The sequence below is a fragment of the Lytechinus pictus genome, chromosome 7 (assembly GCF_037042905.1).
Source record: "Lytechinus pictus isolate F3 Inbred chromosome 7, Lp3.0, whole genome shotgun sequence".
Lineage (NCBI taxonomy): Eukaryota > Metazoa > Echinodermata > Echinoidea > Temnopleuroida > Toxopneustidae > Lytechinus > Lytechinus pictus.
The window spans coordinates 14,644,641-14,663,487 of record NC_087251.1 but is presented as its reverse complement, the minus strand read 5'-3'; the positions used below and the strand labels follow the sequence as shown (position 1 = coordinate 14,663,487).

At 36.8% G+C, this 18,847-nt stretch overlaps 1 protein-coding gene across 4 annotated transcripts; it reads right to left on the bottom strand.

Annotated features, from left to right (window-relative positions):
• Nucleotides 1-1,956: 1,956 nt before the first annotated feature.
• LOC129265983 (glycoprotein hormone beta-5-like) lies at nucleotides 1,957-12,506 on the bottom strand. 4 transcript variants are annotated; one of them, XM_064102002.1, is made up of 4 exons: nucleotides 12,312-12,506; nucleotides 8,970-9,679; nucleotides 7,231-7,474; nucleotides 1,957-4,187 (listed from the first exon to the last, which is right to left on the bottom strand). In XM_064102002.1, exons 3-4 carry the CDS (start codon nucleotides 7,429-7,431, stop codon nucleotides 3,981-3,983), a joined length of 408 nt encoding a protein of 135 aa, XP_063958072.1. In that variant the 5' UTR covers nucleotides 7,432-7,474; nucleotides 8,970-9,679; nucleotides 12,312-12,506; the 3' UTR covers nucleotides 1,957-3,980. The 4 variants fall into 4 exon arrangements, with proteins under 4 accessions (XP_063958072.1, XP_063958075.1, XP_063958073.1 ...); XM_064102005.1 differs by lacking the exon at nucleotides 12,312-12,506 and having other exon boundaries at nucleotides 9,418-9,679; XM_064102003.1 differs by lacking the exons at nucleotides 8,970-9,679; nucleotides 12,312-12,506 and adding an exon at nucleotides 7,904-8,345.
• Between the last annotated feature and the right edge of the window lie 6,341 nt (nucleotides 12,507-18,847).

The following is an 18,847-nucleotide window of genomic DNA, read 5'->3' as shown; positions in this document are numbered from 1 at the left end:
CAGGGTTTATTAGTTCTAATACATGCACTTGTACACATGTTTCATCTTGGTTTGAGATTTTTTTAAATCGGCTGCTCACAAAGTTAAACAATACCTTTAATCGAAAGTCCAAACCAAGCAAAGTTTAATTCCATAACTTGTTACTTTCCCAGAATCTGTCATCTAAAAATGAATGTTTCTGCTAACAATCATCATGTGTCGCATTAAAATCAATCAATCAATTGAATCAGGAAGTCAAACAGCCGATCCGCTGAACCCAACTTTCACTATCTTCACTAACCTAACCAACTATTAGTCAACCGATAAATGAAAGACTACCAGATTATTTTACCTAAAAAACATCCATCAAAACCATTAATCATTTTATACACACAATCAATAAATCAAACCAATCAATCAGACAAATCAATCAATAGTTCAAATTATCACTTCTTAAATTCAACGGGCCGGGGCGCGGTTGCATAAAAGTTACTATTATGGTAACTATCATAGCCACGATGCTGAACAGCCAATCAAAATCAAGGATTCTTGATATTTATCATTGGATGTTAAAGTTACCACATTGGTAACTTTTATACAACGAGGCACGGGTAATCGATTAAGTCACCAATTAACCAATAATTCTTTAATGTATTCAATCAATCAATCAATCAATCAATCAACCAATCAAGCAATCGACCAACCAAGCAATCAACCGACCAACCGACCGACCAACCAACAGACCGACCGACCGACCGACCAACCGACCGACCGACCGACCAACAAACCGACCGACCGACCAACCGACCAACCAACAGACCGACCGACCAACCGACCGACCGACCGACCAACTGATCAGTCAATCTCTCAATCAAAATGTAAATTAAACCATATAGAAAATATATCTATTAATGAATGAATTAGTCAATCGATGAACCAATAAAACAATTTATTTCATACATTTTAAATCAATTAATTTCCTTTCATGTATTTCCTCTACATTACTTTTCTTTAATATATATATATATATATTATTTTCAAATAAACGTTGCAATGGAGCATTAACAACAATTTCAACGCTTCTAATATTGATTTTTTTTTAAACTATCGATAGATGTTCAGATAGGTAATTTTTTTCATAAACAAAAAGACTTTGTATAGTTATGTTATTATCACTGATCTTCTAATAAACTTACAAGTAAATTAGAGAGCCGACATAAATAACAACTGATCGGGTAGAATGAATTCCATCCAGACTAATGATTATCAGAAAAAAATGTGTTATAAGAATTTATTACTCATCATGTCCTTCTATAAAAAAAAAAACCCACATACATTTGACCGTAGAACAGGCAGTCATATGTGACGCCACGCTTTATAAATGTGTGTGTGTATGGGTGGGTATGTACACTAACACATGCTGGAAAACGAGGACACACACCGATACCACACTTCACAACGATGACACCCTCGGTACACAGATACATTGCACACTTTCCCAAATTAAGTGTTCTATCGTATGGGGAGTATGGTTGAAATGTCCTCAACTCCAATATTTTTATTTTTTATTTTATGATAACATTTTGTGTATGAGAGACCTACTGACACACAATTCCTTGATTATTCAATGACATAATTTTCCGAAAAATATGTCCTCGATTTCCACCATTAAATCGTGTCTGTATGTAGATATGTGTGAGGGTGTGTGTGTGGGTGGTGGGTTGGTGTCGGACGGTAACCCCAAATACCAACTTCCCCCTGGATAATTTGCTGCTCGAATCTACGCTTGTTGCCTGTTGGCCGGAGAAAGGTAAACTTATCTTAATGATTTATCTGCAATATCTCTGAAATGATAACGAGTACAATTTTTAAATCGATATTCAGGCTCTCTTCATACTTCGAATTGGCAAGAACAAACCGCAAATATTGGTACAGTTAATCAGTTATAGTTACATAAAAAACTAAAACTTCCATGAATTACAAATAAATATAAATCTTTATTCGTCGAGGGCGTCAGGAAAATTAAATAAAAGAGAAAGAGAGTACGGAGTCTTCCATCTTTAAGACGATAATGTGATATAACATTTCTGGTTGTGTCATGAAAGTGTTCGCAAAGTTACGCATGACTGTGCGAAAGACTGGGAAATGTTTTCATGCTATGTCAGTGGATTTGTATTTCATGCAACCCTTATCAAGCTTAGAAACTTGTTTTCAAGTATTGGTTAACAATGGGTTTTATTCTAAAATCACCTTTCCACTTTGGCCTATGACACTTGAAATGATTGGGAACTTGATTCAGTGGAAATACAAGTTTTGGTCGTTCGTAACACCCCAGAATACTATATTTCTCTCTCTTCAAGATTTAGAATGAGATATGATGTGAGTGACATCACCGGTAATAAGAAAAAAAAAAAAAACTTACATGCATTCGATAGTACTGATAATTTTTAGAACATCCATTATTAAAACAAGTGATGAACAATCGTCTGCCACATTATACACCAACTGCCAGATACAACTCGGACAAAAGGTTGTTCATGTCATTAATCGCTGTCATACAATAATGGAAACGTAAGCTGGCAATTGCCAGTTAACATGATCTTCGTACATGAAGTATATTAAACACATGATAGACTGCGTTCTACTAAAATTTCTCCTGTATAGTTTCATATGCAAATATTAGAATAGATAGCAGTGTTTAAAGATTTTTCTTAAAAATCAGTTATGAAAATTCGAATATCTTTTTACTATCAAGCCTTCATAACTAAATTTCATAACTATATCTAAACGAGTATTAACGAAAATAACATTACCAATGAGCGTAATGATGGGATAATTAAATGTTTTGTGAAAACTACGATAATAAGAACATATTAGTAAAAAGAACACTGGTTATAAATGAAAGGTGTGTAAGCTGTAAACCTTTTATTTTCTAATAAAATAAATAATATAAAACAAAAGGGGGCCAAAAAATAATGAAGGAACGTGATTTATTAAAAAACGATATTTTTAAGGAAATAACTAAATCTATATCCTCAATAACATGACCATAAATATTATATTGCATTATTACTTTACATAATAACCAGTGGAATGTCAGAAAACGCCATTTCATGAACAAGATTATATTTCGTTAAACATTTAGTAGTTATACAAGGTGGCATATCCGTAAATTAACCTGGTTTTAAGTTCAGAATAAATCTAGCTTTCATTCCACACTTTTTAAATTCTTATTCAATATTCTTGTACTTGATGAAAGCACTAGCAATCCATTATCGCGCATCCAAAATAATTTGGGATTAACTGAAAAGTAGACTATTCTCCAGGACAGTAAGCTGCACACAAATGAAGGGTAGAACAGCTTTGATACATATACCTTTTAACAAACTCTTTTTTAAACTGAAATTTTAATTATTATGTTCATTTTGTCTTTTTGGGGAAAGCAGGAATGCTCGAAGGCGTTGCGCTGTTTTATAGTTCAACGGTAACATATTTCTAGTGTAAACGTGGCAAAAAATAGAATTGGGTAAATTAAAGTGGCTGTATGTTCTACCACTACATGGTCAAAATGTTGCATACTGGTTAAGGAAGCGGGAATTGTTCGAGTAGTTCTGGACTACAACTGGAGCAGTCCAATGTGTCTGTGGCAAATTGCATCTAATATGGACGCTGTCAGAATACCAACCATACATTGTTTAGTATCATTCAATTGCACCTTTTACTTAAAATAAATACTCGTGAGAACGATATGGGTGATGCTGATGACGACTACGGAAACCATAATGACAATTAAATCGTTGAAAAGATGGAAATCATGGAAAATAAACCTAAACTAGAGAATGCACCGGCACTTTTCCCTTTCTTCTATCAACTAAAGTGCAAAGAAACAGGGACATGTTTCAACCATCAATGTTTCTTTTGCATTGTGGTGACTTCAGGCAACGACACATTCAGACATTTCAGTAGCAAAGGAAACTTATAAATTGAAATCAATCTAACTCTCAAGGAAGAAAGTAGTCTGGTCTGTAGCCGTAGTGGACGGCCCCACCCCTGACCTTCCTGCAACCGCATGTGGTGGCTTCTACGTAAGAGAAGGTCGGGTCAATGCCAGGAGCGCAGTTATCCAGAGTTATCGTGATGTTCTTGTAGCTAACCGGTGTACAGACAGGATGACTGACATCAAAGAGTTTGGTAAGAAGCGATGGCACCTGGTAAAAATAAATCAAGAGATGAAATAATTTACAACATTCTACTTCCCGTAGTCACATTGTCATGATTGTTTTTACTTTTAACCAGTGGCGTACCTAGGATTTTCCAGGATTTTCGTCAGGGGGGGGGGGGGGCAAAAAGGTCTTTCAAGCTCGTCAGGGGGGGCAGGGATACATGCATGGGTGATGGCTCGTCAGGGGGGCAGACTGCCCCTCTGCCCCCCCCGTAGGTACGCTAGTGCTTTTAATATAATAAACAAGGAATGTATCATCAAAGTGTTTTAAGCACTCTACATGGTAGATTTAGCGCGGTACAAGTCCAATTTATTATTTTTAATATTATCAAAGCTTTGGCGAGTTAAGCGAAAACCACTTTAAAGAATTAAATATCAGACCAATGATCATGTATTATGTGCATCTAAATGAATTAAAAAGACTTAATCTCCCTGGGATGAGGAGATCGAGCGGTTATTTGATTAAATTTACTATTCCAATATCTACATTACAAAAGGTAAAGATAACTTTTAAATGGCCCTCATCAATCCATCGTCAGTTTCAATTATGTTGTCGACACAGGATTACTTTTTCTTTTGCTTAGGGGCCGTGGAACGATTTTGAAAGTGGGGGGGGGGGGGCGGGACTGACCAAGAAGAAATGACAGTTGGTACTTTCTCCGGTTCCACGGAGCCTGTTACTTGGGAAAAGGGATCGAATTCTTCTCTCTGAAATCCGCATATCTTAATATTTTGCATATTATGAAAGTAGTGTCCCCAGGTTATTTTACGCATCTCAATTTTCCCTTTTCCTCAAGTTTTTTTTTCAATCTTAAGTCTTGCTTTTTTTCTGCATAAACTTTTTTCCAATGACAAACAAGACAAAGGAGAACTTATATAATATGCATTACTGATCTTATAGGTTTTAGAGAAGGCAGAAAACCTGAATGAATATTTTAAAAAAAATGCTGAATTTTTACGACAAAATCAATCTCACTTGAAATAATTCAGTCAAGAGAAAATAGACCTTTTGAACATGACGGCATAATCTCATAGCGCCCTCCCATAAGTGATATATGAAGTCAGAGATGCGCTAGCTGGAGATCACCAACGCATGCAAGCAATGGATTCAGCCTCTATGGCAGAGCGATTACGGCCCCATTACGGCAATGTGTAAGGTCTATATTTAAGTACACTCTAAATTACAGGGATTTAAAACAAGTCCACATGGACTGTAGTTAGGGACCAATCGAATTCCGGATTTAGTTTGAATCCTTAAGATTCATTTTTAAATCTCGAAAGATTTAAATTTAAATCATTTGAGATTTAAATTTAAGTCGTTAGGATTAAAACTAAATTCAGAAATCGATTGGTCCCTAGCTACAGTCCATCTGGACTTATTTTAAATCCCTGTAATTTAGAGTGTAGCTTTTACCATACTATGAAGCAAAGGACGTGGATTCGACTAATTCTTAAATATTCTTTGAGAAAAGAGTGAGCTGGATCCATGTAAACTTTTCATATTCATGACCATGGAAAATGTTGCTTAGCTTTCAAAGAAAGGAAAGCGGTTTCGCCTATTTATTTTGAATTACCTATTTCAACTATAGCGGTTAGGTACGCACACCACTCCAACAGGAAATGGTGTGCACCAAAACTTTATTTCGAATTTTAATAAAAATCAAACGTCAAAATCATACAACCGGTCTCCTTTTGAAAATCTGTGCTGTAAGTCATCGTTGGCGCCCATACATTTTTTTGGTCATGGAGTAAAAATTATGGCTTTTTTTTTAAACTACGGTCGGCTATGACGGACGTACATTTTCTAGATGTTTTTTGACGGAAATCGACTTAGGATTGCAAAACAAATAGGAACACATCCTTTGAATTTATCTGGGGACCGTTGGGATCATCTTGGAACAAGTCGTTTTATTTAATAATGCGGTAAATATCGATATTTCTTACAGGATTTTTGTCAACACAATTCTTACTCTTGTGATGGTTGCTACTCCAAATATACAGAACATACGAGTTTTTACCGGGGAAGCCAAGGCCAGAAAAAGACAATGGTTTACACGACCATGATGCTGGAGAACCAAAGTTCTGAGTATTAAACCGGTTAGCCTCTCAATTATCTTATTGTGTTTAATCACCACCATTTACACCTTCCAATACCCAAACGCACAACCACCTCCTTTTCCCAATGAAAAGTGATACGGATTTAACTAAGCGCGATAATGGGGAAGATTCTAACACTATTCTAAGTGTGATAAGAGATTGAATACAAGGTTCTGGAAGATTCAGGATGTAGAATCGAACAGACACAATGAAACGAGAATACAGGAAAAGCGTAGTTGCGCCGCTGGTATTTTTTGGTTATATGGGCTAATTTGGGGCTAATTTGTTTTAGAATCATCAGTGGCAGTGCTAATACATTTAGGGATGCCTATTGTCTATTGATAGTCTTAATGCATACCTCAATATACTGGTCAAAAATCATACAGCTTCAGCTACTAGTAAATCAAATTGCTTTTAAGTAACTCTACTAATGGACCCTGAAATCTACTACCATTAGACGCGGTTTGTGTTCTGATTCACCCAACAAACAGCTGGTGCCATCATCGTCAGCATAAAATTTTACTTGATAATCAGTAATAAACTTTTTGTGAACCTCATTGTTCTATTGGGGTCGTCTATACATATATTTACCTATATAACCATTAGCAAGATAATGCGCGTTACTAGTTTAGAGATCTTGTATTATTCGAAAAAACAATCAGAGGAACCTATGGTCAGGAACAAGAAAATAGAGACAAATCGTAAATAATGATCTTAAAAACCCCGAATATACAAAGTGTGTAATCATCTTTTATTTTAACCAATAATGTATATTGTAGTTGAGTACAAAGTCGCATGCATGATTTAGGTTGATATTAGAAGTTAAATGGAGTATTCAAGAGAGAAGGGTGGAAATTAATGGGCATGAGTCTTTGCGGTACAATTGGCAGTACAAAATGAAAGTCGTATATTTTTTTTATCGAGATAAGTACCTGGTAACTGTCACATCTACCCCAGCAACCCCGGACGTTGATGACGCTTGAGTCGCAGCCGGTTTTTTCCGCCACATGTTTCATTCCGGTGTGTACGTAGCAATCAATGGCAGTCGCAGGGTCGAAGTTGGCAGTGGCAAGATGTGACGTCATGACAACTAGCATCGTGGCAGTGGTTAAAGTTTGAATGGTGGACACCATGTTGAAGGAGGAAGATTCAGGAGTTGATTTCGAAGATCTGAGGCTGTGCGAAGATTAAGAGGAAACACTGTGTACTTGATTGGTAATAAAATACATTTAATCGCAATACAAAATAACAGTCGTGTATATGGTCAAGAAAGAAAGAAAGATATTCATAAACCTGAATTTTTATTCATTTGCATTCAGATTTTCCTTTCTTTACAAAATGCGTCCACGAAGTATTCCATCAATTTGATTGAACTTAATGCAACCGCGAACTAAAATGATTACACTTGAATTACTTAGCTTGTATAATGCATAGAGAGTCACCAAAACGAACATTGATGTCCCATAAATCTTACAGATTTAAAAAATCAGACATCGTCGTGAAATGTATATCAAATATAAATATTTAGCAACCTACAATTTACTGAACTCACATTATGTCTTAATGAGCAGATGATAAAGCACATCTGATCCAGTATAGACTTACAAAATCAAATAGGGTTCAATACATTGTACTCCTGATGAAGTTCATTATAACATGAGAAAATCTAAACCACCATCTGAAGAGTCCAAATGCAAATATGCTTGCTACTGGCAGGGAATCGCATTACGGTAGAGATATAACCACAGACAGACCATTTGTTAGCTCCATGGACAGACATTCGTGATCAAATCAGTACTCGAGATCTGATATGGAGCCATTATATTCGAGATTTATGGTAAAGATAAAATCAAATTTCGCAATTCAATAAGAAATTTACAAACATGAACGATGATGGATACATGTTTTGGACATGTGTACCAATCTGGAAACTAATTATTTATGGGAAGGGAAATGGCGCAATTTATTGAAAATAATAATATTCAAGACCACCATACCACGATGATGGAATGGTAGCTGTAATCTCACACACGAACCATGCATGAATGAAGGTAATCCGGAACTCAAATGACGCAATTACCCTACTCCTAGAAATATTGATCAATGGAATTATGTGATAACGGCTACGAGATGGCCAATTTACCAAATTTCAATGCTTGTAATGAAAATCAATTTTTGACAAATATGAACGCAATTGGTGATACACATCAATAAATCATTTTACGAAATTATGATAATAACTACAAAAAATATGTTCTAATAGGTATTTGAGATATCTTTTCTTACAAACTGGAATTACAGAGCTTTAACATTTTGAGATAACGAAAAATTATTTAAAAATGAAATTTTAATCGTTGGCTTTTCGATAGAAAGTAATTTGTGTTTTAAAAGCTTACATCTGATTCAATGATGAAACCATTTTGATCGCTATAAATTATGTTCGATGGAAAGCTCGTATTCCACATCTGACCATTGAAATATGAAATGCTTTGAAAGACACAACCTTTTATGATCTGTTTTACTACAACACAGTCATGCAGTTTCTTATATTAAATCCGCCACTGTATTAATTGGTATATTGAAACATTGACATGCAAGAATGCAAGAACTAAAGAGGAGCCCCATAACTCCTAAATCTTAAGGTGCATAATAACCAGTAATTCTTCCCTACCTTTGACGAATGTCACCTTTGCGGAATGAACAATGATTCGATAAGGCACATCTGTAACAGGGAACTGCTTTGCAAATCGGCTGAATGACAGCGTAGAAAATCTAATCAATCATTGGCCGAACTAAATTTGTAGAAAGCTTAACTCTTGTGCTCCCTTGTGATATCTAGGCACATTACCGGACACAGTTGACCTTACACGACCTGGCGTTAAAAAGTAGACGCCACCTTCGATGCAAATGAATTAACGTTCATTAAAAAATACCGACGTGATCATTAAACCTTAATGACACAATGTACAATGTAACTGTCCGAATAAAATCAACTGTCCATGTCAAAACAGATATGAGCTGCTGAGAAACAATGCACCAATATATTTGTCTCTATATGTTGACTGAGGATCTCTTTGTGTTTCTAGATCAAAGTAGATAGAATGAAGTGGAGTACCTACGCGGTGCCTTTTCACGTGTCGCCCGGTGACGAAACTGAATGATAATCGGGCGACGATGTGACGTGTCTGCGTTCTTCCGTGTCAAGCATACCAGCAGCATGAGAGCAGCTAATTCAGTCTAGATGGGACAATCCAATGAAATTTTCAGGGAAAATGATGACACTGTCAGTATTTGAGAAGGATGAGAGGAACGGAAACCAATGGAAACAATGCGTAACCAAGTTGTTGATGATTAACTGTTCACGTCCTCTGAGACTGCCGCCTAAAAAAAAAATCGGTTTGTCATGTTTGCTCATTCTTACCACATTCTACAATCACCCTCGGACGATGAGATAAAATGCAAACAAATCATTTCATCACGTTTTCCTTCATCAATTAAAAACTCAGTTTAAGAGATTGAAAATAATCCTCATCTTTTGAATGGCTGAATTTTAGCTGAAACTTTTTTTTTAAATCCAGGATTAAAACTACCAGATGATTTGAAGCAGTATACTTGCAATTTTTACTTCTTATTCATATAGCCTACAGCTGTATTTTGTAAAGCTACAGATTTATAATTATAATGAAAGTAAATCCCGGCACTTCAGAACTTAAATGAATGAAATTAGTTTATCGCCATCATGATTTAAACAATTTGGAACCTAAAACAAGCAATAGTCCCTCAACAATCAATAAATATAAAGAACATTAATGAACCGCAGATCACACAAAAACATGGAGAATATAAAATCTATACAAATTAAAAAACATAAAATCTCTAATCAGATAATTAACAATCATCATATCATACTTGTTCAAATAACACGCAAGAATATATGCGAAATATATTGTATAACTATAAATTATCGTGAAATAATATCTGAAACGTCAAATTTGAGATAACATAAATCCACTTACTACCATTGAGCTATAACACAGTATGAGTGATAGAAATTCATGGACAATACAATATATATATGAAATGATCCAAGATTAGATAAGATGTTAATAGTATTTACTTTAAATTATACGTTTCACAAAATAAGGCAACTTAAAATATACAGCACATCTTCATCATCTCATAATGATAAGGATATTGCGAATTTCAGATCTTTCTTTTTACCAAATCCTTTTGAGGTCTTGTTTGGGTTTTTATTTGTGTGAACGCTATTCCCGCAATCTATTTTTCATTGTATTTTCTCGTTATGAATGTTCAACCATCAATTATCAAATGGATATAAAGAATTTCAATTAATTCTATCATTTCACTGTGTACATGAATCTACATCATACCAAACAAGTCCACCTAATGATCTTTTTATGTCATACCACTGCTCCACACGAGTCCAATCCAGTCCCTAAATAATTTCATCTCAATATCGGTGAAGTATCATGGTGAATCGGGGGGGGGGGGGTGACTATAACATACAAACGCTTGTTTGGTCTTTGAAGTACACAATTGAAAAAAATATATCAAAATAGAGAAAGCGTTTCAATAACTATTCAACGTGGAACACTTTCTACTTCCGGTGCTTATAGAAGAGAGGGATTCCACGTATTTGGGATTTGAACAGCCAACCTAGGCTTTGTGAACTGTTGTATCGTTGTCACGTCTTTACGTCATTGCAAATCAAACAGATACTGTGTAAATTGTCCATGTATTTGGTGTTTGATCTTGACCCGACTATTGCGTAACTGCTCACGTCTGCCGACCATAAATAAATTCCCATTGTAGTTCGCGTGGGCAAAAAAGAAGAAGTATACTTTTAAATGAACGAGATGGGTAGATGTGCGAACACTTCAGATGCTCCAGACGTTAAGACAGTCTAAAAACGAAAAAGGAGCCATTAACAGAAAGAAAAGAGAGAAACAACTTAAACAAACAAGCAACATGTTAGAGAGACGAACACGGTAAAAAAAAAGAGCCAAAGAGAGATAAGCAGAGAGATGTTGGAAGATAGATAGAAAAAAGTGATACCGAAATGGACAAAGAGATGATGAAAGAAATAATGAAAGAGAGAGAGGGGAGGGAAAGCGAAACGGGTGGATATAGAGCAAATATGGACTCAGAGCGAGGATAGAAAATAACTATCGGAAAGGAAGATGAATGTATCAAGGATTCAATTGATGCGTGAGATGAGGTTGAATTTATTGCCGATAAATGATGTAAAGAGTTGAAAAGATCCCAATGACAATAGAAGAAATGCCACAGCCACACTCCCACACCGACTCCAGATCGATCAAAACTATTACATTGTTTCGAATGCCATACCATCGATTGGTTTGGAGTCGACTTCATGGGTGTGACTGTATCAATGTAACCGATGTCTGACTAAGCCAAACTCTTCATTCATCCCGATGTCCCTGCAATATTCAGAAATCCACGAAATTGAAGATTGATTGATTACAATCATTACAGAAATATGTTAGGAAGTAATTTGATTTTTCTGGATATTTCATCTTTTGTATTAACTGGAATTTAATCATAGACTTGGACATGGTGGAGGTCAGTATCCTTAGGCGGTGCTGCACCATCCCGAGTTTGCTCAATCTCGAGATTTTAGCCCGATCAGCCCTCTTCGCGATTAATCTCGAGATTCAAGAAACCCCGTCTGCACCATTCCACGACAGCGATTCCTGCTCGAGCGAGGCAACAAGCCCGATATTACGAGCATGCGCACTTTCGGATCTTGGAGTTTCAACGGCCCGCGCTTTTGAATAACTTCCCGCGATATGCAAGCAATGTACTCCTTTCACTAGCACTTTCGCCGAATTCAACCGGTGTTATGCAACAATCCTCTCAGCTCAGCGAGTGAAGAAGTGATGTATTCTTCGTTAAATATGATGGCGGAGTAGGAGGCAACGACAGAGAGAGAGAGAGGGAGAGAAGGAGGAAAGAAATGCTATTTGCTCACATTTTGCGAAGGAATAAGACAACACTGCTGTCAGTGTTGTTATTGAATATGACCATCGTCGATGAGCGCCTCCCCCTTCGGTCTGGTCTCTCCCAAAATCCATTCACTGGTGGGACACCATCGTTGCTTATGAACGCTATTCGCATGTATAAAGTTGACTTCCGCACGTGTTTATGTTTTGACCAAGGCGGAAGTGGAACGCGAATTGCATTATGGACTGACGTCATGAATAAATTACCCCGAGTCCAATCTCGAGTGCGTCTGCACCGACGAATTAGCGGGATAATTCGTAAAATAGCGCGCTATTTTGCAAATAAACCCGAGTTGACTTGGGATTGCAATCTCGAGATTAATCCTACGAACTAGCGCGATAATTGCGTCTGCACCGCCAACTATCTCGAGATTTTTCAGATCGGGATAATTTGCCGGATCAGAAATAGCGCGCTAATTTGAAACTTCGGGATGGTGCAGACGGCCCTCTTAAGACTTTTAAGAGGCAAAGTCATTCTAGTCAGAAACCACAATGACGTTGCATTTCTTCAAGATTGCTCATAAACAGATAACGAATGATTTGTGTAGCATGTGTGCAACCACATGCACCGGAAGCAGGAAGGGGGGGGGGGCATTTTTGTCTTCCAAAGGCCCCCGCATGACATAGAATAAAAAAAATAAGGAAATAGGCAAAGAAGTGGTAAAAAAGAAGAGGAAGATTTGGGAAAATATGTTTTTTCCAGTAGCACGCGATTAGCACTCCACATGCAGCAACATTCAACATGGTTGTTGATTTCCAAAAGCTAAATGTGAATAGGGCATGTAGTGCTATTTATATTATATTGCAATTTATATTATTTATATCACAATTTCTGTCATGTTTGCTCATTCTTACCACATTCTACAATCACCCTCGGACGATGAGATAAAATGCAAACAAATCATTTCATCACGTTTTCCTTCATCAATTAAAAACTCAGTTTAAGAGATTGAAAATAATCCTCATCTTTTGAATGGCTGAATTTTAGCTGAAACTTTTTTTTTAAATCCAGGATTAAAACTACCAGATGATTTGAAGCAGTATACTTGCAATTTTTACTTCTTATTCATATAGCCTACAGCTGTATTTTGTAAAGCTACAGATTTATAATTATAATGAAAGTAAATCCCGGCACTTCAGAACTTAAATGAATGAAATTAGTTTATCGCCATCATGATTTAAACAATTTGGAACCTAAAACAAGCAATAGTCCCTCAACAATCAATAAATATAAAGAACATTAATGAACCGCAGATCACACAAAAACATGGAGAATATAAAATCTATACAAATTAAAAAACATAAAATCTCTAATCAGATAATTAACAATCATCATATCATACTTGTTCAAATAACACGCAAGAATATATGCGAAATATATTGTATAACTATAAATTATCGTGAAATAATATCTGAAACGTCAAATTTGAGATAACATAAATCCACTTACTACCATTGAGCTATAACACAGTATGAGTGATAGAAATTCATGGACAATACAATATATATATGAAATGATCCAAGATTAGATAAGATGTTAATAGTATTTACTTTAAATTATACGTTTCACAAAATAAGGCAACTTAAAATATACAGCACATCTTCATCATCTCATAATGATAAGGATATTGCGAATTTCAGATCTTTCTTTTTACCAAATCCTTTTGAGGTCTTGTTTGGGTTTTTATTTGTGTGAACGCTATTCCCGCAATCTATTTTTCATTGTATTTTCTCGTTATGAATGTTCAACCATCAATTATCAAATGGATATAAAGAATTTCTATTAATTCTATCATTTCACTGTGTACATGAATCTACATCATACCAAACAAGTCCACCTAATGATCTTTTTATGTCATACCACTGCTCCACACGAGTCCAATCCAGTCCCTAAATAATTTCATCTCAATATCGGTGAAGTATCATGGTGAATCGGGGGGGGGGGGGTGACTATAACATACAAACGCTTGTTTGGTCTTTGAAGTACACAATTGAAAAAAATATATCAAAATAGAGAAAGCGTTTCAATAACTATTCAACGTGGAACACTTTCTACTTCCGGTGCTTATAGAAGAGAGGGATTCCACGTATTTGGGATTTGAACAGCCAACCTAGGCTTTGTGAACTGTTGTATCGTTGTCACGTCTTTACGTCATTGCAAATCAAACAGATACTGTGTAAATTGTCCATGTATTTGGTGTTTGATCTTGACCCGACTATTGCGTAACTGCTCACGTCTGCCGACCATAAATAAATTCCCATTGTAGTTCGCGTGGGCAAAAAAGAAGAAGTATACTTTTAAATGAACGAGATGGGTAGATGTGCGAACACTTCAGATGCTCCAGACGTTAAGACAGTCTAAAAACGAAAAAGGAGCCATTAACAGAAAGAAAAGAGAGAAACAACTTAAACAAACAAGCAACATGTTAGAGAGACGAACACGGTAAAAAAAAAGAGCCAAAGAGAGATAAGCAGAGAGATGTTGGAAGATAGATAGAAAAAAGTGATACCGAAATGGACAAAGAGATGATGAAAGAAATAATGAAAGAGAGAGAGGGGAGGGAAAGCGAAACGGGTGGATATAGAGCAAATATGGACTCAGAGCGAGGATAGAAAATAACTATCGGAAAGGAAGATGAATGTATCAAGGATTCAATTGATGCGTGAGATGAGGTTGAATTTATTGCCGATAAATGATGTAAAGAGTTGAAAAGATCCCAATGACAATAGAAGAAATGCCACAGCCACACTCCCACACCGACTCCAGATCGATCAAAACTATTACATTGTTTCGAATGCCATACCATCGATTGGTTTGGAGTCGACTTCATGGGTGTGACTGTATCAATGTAACCGATGTCTGACTAAGCCAAACTCTTCATTCATCCCGATGTCCCTGCAATATTCAGAAATCCACGAAATTGAAGATTGATTGATTACAATCATTACAGAAATATGTTAGGAAGTAATTTGATTTTTCTGGATATTTCATCTTTTGTATTAACTGGAATTTAATCATAGACTTGGACATGGTGGAGGTCAGTATCCTTAAGACTTTTAAGAGGCAAAGTCATTCTAGTCAGAAACCACAATGACGTTGCATTTCTTCAAGATTGCTCATAAAGAGATAACGAATGATTTGTGTAGCATGTGTGCAACCACATGCACCGGAAGCAGGAAGGGGGGGGGGGCATTTTTGTCTTCCAAAGGCCCCCGCATGACATAGAATAAAAAAAATAAGGAAATAGGCAAAGAAGTGGTAAAAAAGAAGAGGAAGATTTGGGAAAATATGTTTTTTCCAGTAGCACGCGATTAGCACTCCACATGCAGCAACATTCAACATGGTTGTTGATTTCCAAAAGCTAAATGTGAATAGGGCATGTAGTGCTATTTATATTATATTGCAATTTATATTATTTATATCACAATTTCTTTCCATCCGCCATTTTTTTTATTAAACAAATATAGAAACTTCTGCAATCAACTACAATCAAGTTAATTCAGGTTAATTATTTGAAATATTCTGTTGAAAATGTCAGTATTATTATTATTATAATCATTTTCCCAAAGTGCAATATTTTTTCATATTTCTTCATGCTTATTAGTCAATATTTTATTACTAATTTGATTTTATTTCTCATTTAATATATTTTTGAATATTTTCTTTAGTTTTATCTGTAAGAGATTCTTTTCCATCACATGCTGCGAATCAACCTTGAAAAAGAATACCATTATAAGTCCACAGCATAATTGGTGAAAGTTGGCTGGGTTGTTGCCACAAAAGCAAAAACTTTTACTCGTGTGAGGGTCGTTGGCAGAGACGCAGAGGTATTTTACAATAACGTTTTCTTCTAAAATGGGTAAGGGTGCGGGATTAGACCTTGCTTCATGCAAATATCACGATAATCTGCAACAAGCAATTTGAATGCACTTTCACTAGAAATAAAACAGGTGCAAAACAAATTTAAAAATGAGGAGTGGAGGCTCAAAACATGTAGTAGATCCATGGTTTTACTTTATCCGTACTGTAGTTATTGGGGAGTAACTAGTAGTGATATGGCAAAGAAATAAGCCTGTTATAATGTTGAATACCATTCAGTACGTTTATATGTTTTACCTGTCTTACTTATTGACTGTGGTGAATTATAGTCATATTCATATACAGTGGCGTACCGTGGGTCACAATGGGGGGGGGGGGGGGGGGTCACCAGCAACAAAATTTTAGTCACTTATTTGGCGCGCAAAGCGCGCTTAATTGCCAGGTATACTAACCTAATAAGAGACATTTTAAGGACTGTGCCTTTGAAAGGACATGTGTCTCACTGATCAAATAATGCGTGCGCGAAGGGCGAGCTGAAAATTTTGGATATTCAGACCCCCCAAAAAAATATATTATCATGTTCTTTTTGGGGATCTGAATTTTGTATATTTATATATCCAAACAGGGATTTTTTAAACACTATTTTTTAGGAATTCATGAAGAGCATACATATCCCACAATAGTCTCTAAAGCGATCGCCAAGCGCTTGCTGATTTCGTTACAATTACACGTAAACACATGAAGCACTTTTTGTAGTCAATGAAATCATGAACATAATACGTTTCTCACTCGTCAAATATTACGAGCGCGAAGCGTGAGCTCAATTTTTTTCAAATACAGACCTGAAGAGGGGCATTTACACACTACACACACACTCCCACCCACACACATACACCCTCACACATATATATATATATATATAATATAACCTAATATAACATACAATAATTGTTTCTTCGCCCACTACGTTTCTCTTTTTTCTCCCTTTCCCCCGTTTTTTTCTTTTGGCCAGCCGATGGCGGGGGGGGGGGGGGGGGGGGGCACGTGCCCCCTGTAAATACTCCACCGTTCATATACTTACAACAGGTACATGATCACTTTTATTTTTATCTTCTGAAATAACAAAGAGATCCACCTTACTTTAAGGCCTGGTCACACCGCCCGAGCGTTGTTCGAGCGGTCGTGGAGCGGTAGGGAGAGAGGGTCGAATTTCGACAACGCTCGCTCGTCACCGCTCACAAAATTGGGGAACAAAATCGAAAACATGGGCGTTGCCTTAGCGGTGCACCGCTGAAGCCAGCGTAGCTTTAGCGTTGGTTTAACGGTGGCGAGCGTTGGTTTAGCGGTGACTCGAGCGTTGATAGAGCGGAGTTCTGCGCATGCGGGCGTCGTACAGTGGGCCAGAATGAGTTGAAAGTGCGCCAAAATTATTTTCCGTGTTATATTTTTACTTTAACATGTAGATTAAGGGTAATTTTGGGCGTAGAATCGACTGAACATAATTTAAAGCCCATATGACGTCACTTTGATACCAAATTTTGATTGGCTGCTTAAAACCTATCTGTGAAAAGAAAAATTACGCTAAACAATGTGAAGTATATAAACTTTGTGTTATGTGTTACTTTAAGATTGATCAGACTGAATGTTGGTTTATGCTTCTCACATGCCTAAAAAGTGTGTATGAGATCCTGAAAATAATTTTATGGCATCAAAATGATCATTAGATTAAAAAAATACTTTAATCTGCAGCTTGATTCCAAATGAGCTCCTTATTCATTTCTCCCCGTATTTATAGCCAAATTCTGGTACCGCTCCGACACCTCCTTACCAACGCTTAACCAAGGTTCATCACCGCAATGGATCGCTACTTTAACGCCCAGCACCGTTCCAGCAATCCCGTGTCCGCTCGGAAAACGCTTACAACCGCTTCACCAAAGTTTGTGAACCGTTTAATCACCGGCCGGGCAACGCTGGCGAAGCAGCGGTTGTCCAGCCTTCAAGATTTCTGCGTTGGCCTAGCGGACCCAAGCGTTCACGAACTTTCGTCTAGAGGTGCCAAACTTTGACTGGGCGTTGTTAGAGCGGTAGTCAACTTTGCTGGAGCGGAATATTGCCCGCTCCTCAACGCTCGCAATATTTTGAGCAGCTCAAAACTTTCGGAGCGGTAGGAGGGAGCATCAGCGGTGGCCGAGCGTATTCGGCGTTGCCTTAACGGAGGCCAACTTTGGTTAAACGGTGGTTAACGGTAGCGAGCGGTGATGATTTTTTCTCTCCGCTCCACGACCGCTCCAACAACGCTCGGGCGGTGTGACCAGGCCTTTACAAATAGGAGAAAAAACTGCTATCTGAATATGGTAGATTAATTTTTCTTCTGGAAAAATTGGAATATTACCGACATGAAACCGCTACGCGTAGCTGGGGTGCTGTTATCATGGTTATAGCTTATCCATATACGATCTATCAATTTTACGGAAATAACATCCGAAACCGTATCTTCAATATTCACAGAAAACTACATGACTAAGCAATTTTGAGTGTTTCGTATAGGGACCCTTACAAAATAAACAATATAATTCCTCGTTTTATCATAGCCATAACCTACAAATGATAAATATACATTTATATATTTAAGTGATAATCAGCATTGAAATAAGATTATTAAGATTATCCAGTTAAACAATATTA

Bases quoted from the DNA above. Each gene is read 5' to 3' on its own strand.
- LOC129265983 (XM_064102002.1), bottom strand. From the start codon at position 7,431: ATGGTGTCCACCATTCAAACTTTAACCACTGCCACGATGCTAGTTGTC. The intron at 4,188-7,230 runs GTACTTATCTCG...TATTTTTACCAG, and splicing joins GTAGATGTGACAGTTACCAG to GTGCCATCGCTTCTTACCAA.